General features: G+C 38.7%; 1 protein-coding gene across 1 annotated transcript in view; it reads left to right on the forward strand.

Moving 5' to 3' along the window:
• LOC117306324 (ATP-binding cassette sub-family C member 9-like) overlaps positions 1 to 2,611 on the forward strand; it is a 30,041-nt gene extending 27,430 nt beyond the window's left edge. The window contains exons 28-32 of the mRNA XM_033790930.1: positions 758 to 866; positions 1,269 to 1,372; positions 1,568 to 1,701; positions 1,892 to 1,954; positions 2,399 to 2,611. Of these exons, the coding sequence (XP_033646821.1) occupies positions 758 to 866; positions 1,269 to 1,372; positions 1,568 to 1,701; positions 1,892 to 1,954; positions 2,399 to 2,533 (545 nt within the window). The 3' untranslated portion in view covers positions 2,534 to 2,611. The remainder of the gene's footprint in view (positions 1 to 757; positions 867 to 1,268; positions 1,373 to 1,567; positions 1,702 to 1,891; positions 1,955 to 2,398) is intronic.
• Positions 2,612 to 8,636: the final 6,025 nt, after the last annotated feature.

Genomic DNA, 8,636 nt, shown 5'->3' on the forward strand with positions numbered 1-8,636 from the left:
TGAAAGCACCAAACTTCGTGTGACAAGGGTGGTTTTTCTTTCATTATTATCTCGCAACTTCGACGACCAATTGAGCTCAATTTTTCACAGGTTGTTATTTTATGCATATGTTGAGATACACAAAGTGAGAAGACTGGTCTTTGATAATTACCAATAGTGTCCAGTGTCTTTAAAGGTATTGGACAGGATTGGTGGAGCTGACGTTGATATTATAGTACAATAATTATGTTTTGTGTAATCAACCGTTGCGTGTAGAATTTGGTCTCAATCCATTATGTAAGTAATGAAAAAAATAAATGTGGATACTCATGCACAACTTTCTCCATATACACCACAATAACAATATACCACATATTTTGTTTATACAAGCCGAAATCAGCTTTAGCGTTATAGTTTTCTCGAATATGACTTTATTTCAGAGGGGAATATTTCACAGAAATATTTTGTTCTAGTGCGAACTTCATAATCAGCAAGCTTTTCAAAAAAAATAAACAATATATGTTTGTAACCTTACCAATCCTGAATAGAATAGTTGGTGTATTATTTGTTTCTATTGATTTTCATATAGTAAGTGCCACTCTAACAGCTTTTAATTCCACGTACTGCATTACTGGTTAAGAGGAGTACGGGTGCATACATTCAGCCCCCCTGGGTTGTTTTCTTCTGATAGCCCCTTACCAAGACTGTTGTTAGCCTTGTTTTTATGCAAACTTGCATAAACTATTTTATTTTTATTTTTGATGAATGTTTCTTTCAGGTCAAGTACTAATTGATGACGTCGACATCAAGTCTGTACCTCTGACGTCACTCAGAAGTAAACTGTCAATCATTCCACAAGATCCAGTGCTGTTTACAGGCTCCGTTCGGTAAGACACCGTTCTTATATAATAAAATAACATCAACTAAATGCATCAGCAAAATAATTCTCTTTCTATTGAACTTGCAGTAGATCCTTTTAGTATAAAACATACATTTTAAAAGATTAACATAATTGATATTGTCCGTCATTTTTAACTTTCTATGGATCGAGCAACCACCCCATAATAGCAATTCGTAAGTTTACACAGCAGCCCATGTTTCCACTTTCGACCTAGGGTAAAGAAAAACATGTTGCCCATGGCAGGATTGCACCATGCTTACTTTTTGATGTCAGCCACCATGTCGTGAGTCACATGGAGAAATGATGGTCCTTTATCTCTGCTCTGACTCTAATCAACTACGATACTTCACTACTGACTACTCTAAATTTCTGTCCTTACCCTCACCAGAAAGAATCTTGATCCTATGATGCAGCAATCTGATGATGATCTCTGGAAGTCGTTAGAGATTGCGCAGTTAAAGGAAGTCGTTTCCCAGCTAGAGGGGGGACTAGGTAAATTTTAGGACACCATAATTCCACATACATAACCTTATCATTTATTTTGGTTGAAAACTATACACTTTGTCATTGATTGGTCTCTTTAAGGATATTACACCATTGTGCTACACATGTGACCTTATTTCCTCTGTAGTATACTCAATGTGTTGCTTTATTATTTTTTATATTATTTTTATGATTGGTTTTTAGATGCGTCAGTAACTGAAGGTGGTGAGAATTTCAGCGTTGGTCAGAGGCAGTTATTCTGCTTGGCCCGTGCCTTCCTCAGGAAGTCTCGTATCCTCATCATGGACGAAGCTACCGCCTCAATCGACATGGAGACGGTACGATTATCTTGATTTTCACAAAAGAGTGCGCCACAAAGTGTTTGTCTTGAGAAGTTAAACTTGAAATGACGTGGGAAAATATCGATACTCATCGCACAACTTAGGGAAGAAGTATAAGAATGAACCCTTTGCATGATGTCTGCTTTTATACCCGTGATAATATCTTGCTTATCATTCATATTTGCAGGACAAGATTTTACAGACTGTTGTAGCAACTGCATTTGCCGATAGAACAGTTTTGACCATCGCAGTAAGTGTTAATTTGTTCAGCTTCTCCAACAATTAAAGCGGCAAATTTAGTGTTTAATTGTTATGAAATTATTATTGTTGGAAAGATGTTTTAAAAGTGGAAGATTTTGATTCACATAACTATTCCTACAAACTGTGATTTTCCTTTTCATCTGTGGCCTGCTTTAAAGTTTTATACAAAATAAATGGGTTAACATTAAACCATAGTCCAGTGATGTTATCTGCAGGACTTGCAATCACAAGGTTGTGGTTTAGAGTTCTACCCAAACTAACCGCAGATTTCACATTCACTAGAATAAGCAGAACACTTACTGGGTCACAGTTTCTTGACTAGTGCGATTCATAATCATAGACGTTAAACAAATATATGAGAGAGTAAACAAGCAAACAAAACAAACCTTTATTATGATTTTTAAACGTAATGTTTCTCTTTAATTCATTCCAGCATCGTATCGCGACTATACTGGACTCAGACAGCATTCTTGTCTTAGATGACGGTCATGTGGCGGAGTATGGAAGTCCAGCTGAGCTTCTTGCTAAAGAGAATGGTTTATTTGCCTCTTTGGTCAATGACGATTAAATGATGATTAAAGGGAAGGACGCGTTTGGTAGTTACTCAAAACAAATATTAACTTAAAAACTGACTTGGTAACGAGCATTGGAGAGCTGTTGGTAGTATAAGACATTGTGGGAAACTACTCCCTCTGAAGTAACTTAGTTTTTGAGAATTAGGTAATTTCTCACTAAAATAATAAAAGACTTCTAGCTAGAAGTCTTTTATTCTTATCTGAAAGTACACAAGTTCGTCCAACAAGGGTGTTTTTTCGTCCATCATTTCCTCGCAACTTCGATGACCAATATTGAGCCAAAATTTGTACAGGCTTGTTATTTTATGGTTATGATGGGATACACCGAGTGAGAAGACTGGTCTTTGACAATTACCAATTACCCTTTAAGCTCCTCCCTTGTACTAATTAATAATACAAGCAGTCGTACTTTGAAAACAGGGTGCTAGTATTGTGGAGTATAAGGTACTGTCTGTATATTTATGTTTATTTGTTTTTTTACTGAATAACTTTAATAAATTGATTTACTTATTATTAATGCTTGAAAAAATAATCCTCCACAAAATCGGTGTCTCGATATATTTTATGCATATATATGGGGGTTGTTGGTTCGAGTCCCACTCTGGTGAATTGTTCTTGTTTTCATCCCCGAAATCATTTTAAAATTTACCCGGTCAGTTTACCTCGTGGTTTATATTGATAACAGTATATTTTAACCTAAAACAAAATCAGTATTTGCGTCAATTTTTATTGTTATTCTTATGGGGTTGAGTGGGTGTATTTTCTAAACGAACGAAGAGATTTTCATACTTTTCAGATAATAGAAAATGTAGTACTATAATATTAACAAATAGCATTATAATAGCGAAGTCTTATATAGCGCACGCATCTACCAAAAAGTTACTTTAGGCGCTTTTTAGTATAATAATACTATTTTACAGAAAGATAGGTTATTGAAGTTACGAAAAGTCCCGTTTTAGAATTGAACTGGATTCCGGGTACCAGGGGGCCTGACCCCTTTCAAAATGGTTTTGGAAAAAGGGCTTTTAAACTTTGATTCACATTGATCCATTTCTTGGTCATTTGACACAGATCCCGGGTCACAATGACTCATGAATGGGTTAAACCACATGGGACCCCGATCCGTGTCGATTCTGTCATTACAGTTTTTATATTGCACTCACCGTGACAAGAATTCCAAGAAGTGAACGTTACGGTATGTAACGGTGTTCGCAACCTACTGTTCAAGGAACAATTCAATGTGATGACCATTTTGTCCACTAATCACATGTACCCGTGAAACTATAGCATTCCGTCGCTTTAATCGATCGCAAGAATTTTAAGCCTAGGTTTTTAGAGGACCATGATTATGGTTTCAGTTTTCCTTTCCATCCGGTGAATGTGTCGTGTGCTGTGGGTGTTCCAACGGGCTGGTGTCGAGCTCACGCTGCAGCATGCTGGCACCACACGCTCTTCAACACAGGGCCACCATTATGGTCAGACCGGGCCGGCCACCTCGAGACCCCGGCTCCCGACCTGCCTCGTGACACTGAGGGGGGGGGGGGGGGGGGGGCTTGATGAGAAAAACGTCCACTCTCGAACACACCCAGCCAGGCAAGTCTCTTCAATTAACGAATAAATAAATCCCTTGCGGCCTTCACCATCCTAATTTTACGCGAACGATTAAATTCACATAAATCATTTTGTTGCTTAGGGCCTATACTTATTCTTTGGTTGTTATAACTATTGCATTAAAAATAATAACATTGTTGTCTTTGAATCTGAAGTCTCTCCTTTCTATTAAAAGTCATTTCACGTAAATAATTTTACATGTGTCCACGGTCAAACAATTGACTTTTCTTATACTTTTGTGGGTGGAAGAGACTTGGGGTGCAAGTGAATAAAATCGACATTTCAAATCATAATATAGCCCGTTGCTCTGGTAACAGCTCAATTTGTAATATTTTTTTTTTCCAATTTCGGGGTCTGATATTTATGACTCGATCCCACCAAAATGCAAATCATAAAAACTTTTATATCACTACAATAAAAGTTTACTTGAGACAAAACGATTTTTGCTACAATTTCACCCATATTTATGCTATTATTTAGAACATGCATTAGAGCATGTTTTTTTGCTACCTGCAAATTCGAAATGTTTACCTTATTTTTGGCCATCAAAATGTCAACTTGCCAGGGGTCTCAATTTTACTATCGGTTGTGATTAGGGCCAACTTCGGTTTTTTCATTTCTGGTGAGAAAGACTTGAGCAAATGTACCCTGTTGTGATAGCACTGCCTCAATAATAATTTATTGTTTCCCAAAACAGGGAAAAATGCTTTTGAAGTTTAAAACAAGAAAACAAATTCATGACTTATTTAGAATTATTTAAACAATGTTTCTCACGATTAATAAGAAGATATTACTGACAATTATTAAGAAACAAACGCAGATAAGTACATAGTTTGGTCTACCATCATAAACATCGGGCTCTGCTGAGTTATCCAGTCGAATAATGCAATTTGATATAATTCCAGACCGTGTATTATCACTTGACAGTGTCCCATCCAAGAGAGATGAAGGTCACAGAATCATCTGTGAATATTGATGAATGTGACATGACTGTTTCTCAGTCAAGGTTTGAAGTAAATTGAACCATGAATTATACTTCAACAATGAATATGATTTATATCCTCATCGATGGTTCAAGGAGATCATGTGAGTAGATCCTATTATCGGATCACATCTTTTAGATGGCTTTTATAGGCCTATTGTTCGCTGTTTCGAAAAATCAGTCTTTTAGCGGTCTGTCTAAAGGTTTTGTTTCTCCAGTAGTAGATCAACGTATTAAGCCACGAGTTGCTAAACCTCAGTATATCAAAATATGCGAACGCATTCCAATTCCCAGATTGAGAAATCAGTGGGTAAAAAGCTATGTTAGATGGGAACCATGTCATCGCTATAGAACCAGTGATAATCAGAAATGTATTTAAAGATTTTGAGTTGGAGTGACGAAGCTGGGCGTGTACGTCTGCGGCGTTCAAACCCACCTCAGCTGCAGCTATACGCCGGGCTTGAAGTCGAGCAGTCAACAGCAGTTTAACGTACAAAGATATGATAATCACAGCAGGAATTGTGACAACAGTACACGCCAATGCAATTGCAAATAACTGTACAGATGTGTGTGCTCCATAACTGGTAAATGATGCCATTACATAACAACACAATGTAAAGCTAATTATTGTCTCACAAAACAAAGTTATAAACACCCGTTTCTTGGTCACAATCATATTGAGTCGCAGTGGTTGTGACACTGCTATATAGCGTACAACAGTTATGGTTGATAATATATTGAGTCCGACCATCTGGAAGAAGAAAGATATGTATCCTAGCACAAACTCACCATCAAATAAGTTAGTAAGAAAGCCAAATAAACCCACAGCCACGTCGGAGATTGTTAACGATATCATGAGCTGTTTTTTTAATAGTGATATCATGCATGTCGTGAATGCGACGTAGCACGATCAACGAGAAGATATTGCTGACTATTATGAAGAAACAAACGAAGATGAGTATATACTTTGGTCCACCATCGTAATCAGTGACCTCGGTTGAGTTATCCATGTTCTAAGAATGCAATTTCATACAATTTCTGTCCATTTATAATCAGTTGACAGTGTCACATCATGTACAACATGTGCGAATCTCTTGTGTTGGAGTGCATGTTGTCTCTGAAAAATAGCCGAACAGTATACTCTGCTCGTCTTCAGGAGAATACACTCGGCAGTTCAAGATGATCCTGACTACATAAAAACGACTCTTTGAACCAAAGCTGGCTGTCTCGTCGACGTTGACAATATGGGTCTCAGTGAAGAAAGTATCATTTATGCTCACAAATATTTGTTTCTGGTCTCTGATAAACAAGGGATGTCTAACCCTTGTGAAGCCCGAGTACAGAAAGCAGTGTTCGGAGAATGTTGAAAGTCGCTGTGCAGCATCACTTCCGTATTCTCCTGCCACAACTCGTAAAATATTGTCATCATCTACGAGATAAAGTCAGCTTTGCACAATTGTATGCATTAAAGTCAAGCTGTAGAGTAGAATTAATCGATAAATTAAGCAAGGGAGGTCCACGGAGCTTCGTTACTAATTGACTTGGGTACCCGTAAATTTATGCGGATGTACGAAATGAAGAAAAATGAAGAACACGAACTGTACTGTCTTTATACTGAGCTCTAATCATATTTTAATTCCTTTGGGTATTGTTTAGTATGATCCCACCGATCTTGTTTAACCAGGTGCGACATTGTGAACAGCAGAATACCCGTGATGGCCGTTAAAAAATAATGAAATTGCTATTAGTATTAAGACTATGGGATATACAAGTTTAAAGCCAATCAATCCATTAGGCTTATATTGGTAGATTTATTTTCCAAGTGAACTCGGTGCAATATAAATCAGAGAACATGGTTTTGGTCAGTGTGCAGGAAAGGTCTATAAACGCCTTGCATTGGCCATCATGTGGACATCGTGAGACTTCGTGCATAAGTGTAAGGGTGGAGAGGTGCTGTATAGAAGCAACTCTGAGAAATAGCGGCCGCGAAAACAACATTTTTATTTTCACAACAACTGTAACGACTTGCAATGAAAGGAGGATGGGGATTCAAAATTATCACATAAAAATACTTTCATTCGCTGTGTGCGTTTAAGTTAATGTAGGGTCGAGCACTTTTGTTTTAAACCATTGTACTATCAGGAGAGGAGAGTACACAGCACTTAAATATCGCCCTCTTGTGGATGACCCTCTGAGGTTGCGAGTTCGGCGCGTGTGATAGCCAATCTGATAGGAGGGAGGGGCAACTTGGGGAGGGGGAGGGCATTTTGCATGGCTGACGCATATAAGTAATCGTGATCTCAGACTTGATCAAGTCTAAGCCCAGGCTGAGGCCAAAGCAGAGGCCATGCTTTCGATGTGGTGCATACAACCCCTATCTCTGGTCTGTCCTGTGAGGGCGCTATATAACATTACATCTTACTTATGCATGCTCCAGATAGCCGCTGTGGCAGAAGATTATGTGTGCCCCCCCCCCCCCCCCCCCACAAACGAACTGTGCACAAACTTCTTTTGATAGCGCCCTCTTTTTGAATCCTCCGCCTCTGTCCGCCGACCAATGGGAACTAAAAGGAACACGTTGCCTTGGATCGGCCGAGTTGGTCTTTGAAAAGCGTTTGTACCCGTTTTTCATAAAATGCATATGAATAGAAAGATGTTGTAGAAGTAGAATATAATGACCCACATAAACATGCCTCGAAATTGCACGGTTTTCCTTTTACCTCGTCGACTAACACGGTCGGCCATTTATGGGAGTAACTCCCATAAATGGCCGACCGTGTTATTTCGCAGAGTAAAAGGAAGACCACGCAATTTCGAGGCGAACTTGTGTGGATAATTGTATTCTACTTTTAAAACATCTTTCCAACCATATGTTTTTATAAAAAACGGTTATAAACGCTTTTTATAGACCAACTCGTCCGATCCAAGGCAACGTGTTCCTTTAAGAAACTACTGATTTTTTATTCGAGGGTCATTCTCTGCAAGAATTAGGCTTGCCTTGGTTCAGTTGTGTGCGTTTTTCCCGCATGAGGATGTGCTACCGTCCCCCAATCCCCCCCCCCCTCCCCCTCCCTCCGTTGGAAGTTCTCTGACAAAAAAATTATCCACCCGTCCCGTGCAATATTATCACCTTTTGATTAGGGAAAATCACCCCCGACATAGAATGGGTTAAACCAAAGTTGTTGTTAACTCTTATTGTTCACGCTTCTACGTTGAAATCAGGGCAACCCCCACACACACCTACATAACGCACAACGAACGGCCCACACATCACACATGAGTGTGTGCAAATAGAGTGACACGTTCATTATCAGACGATCGAGGTCGTTGTGCTGTGTGATTCAATGGAGACAGGTTGTAACTGTTAACTTATTTCCTATTTCATCTTTTCGGAACTGAAAATTTGCAATGCGTGGATTGAAAATTGCACACTGAAAGTCTGTTGGTATTTTAGGACAGATGTGACCATGCTTTCGGACTGAGTGAGAGGACATTTGCCTGCC

The sequence above is a fragment of the Asterias rubens genome, chromosome 2, assembly GCF_902459465.1.
Source record: "Asterias rubens chromosome 2, eAstRub1.3, whole genome shotgun sequence".
NCBI classification, from domain to species: domain Eukaryota; kingdom Metazoa; phylum Echinodermata; class Asteroidea; order Forcipulatida; family Asteriidae; genus Asterias; species Asterias rubens.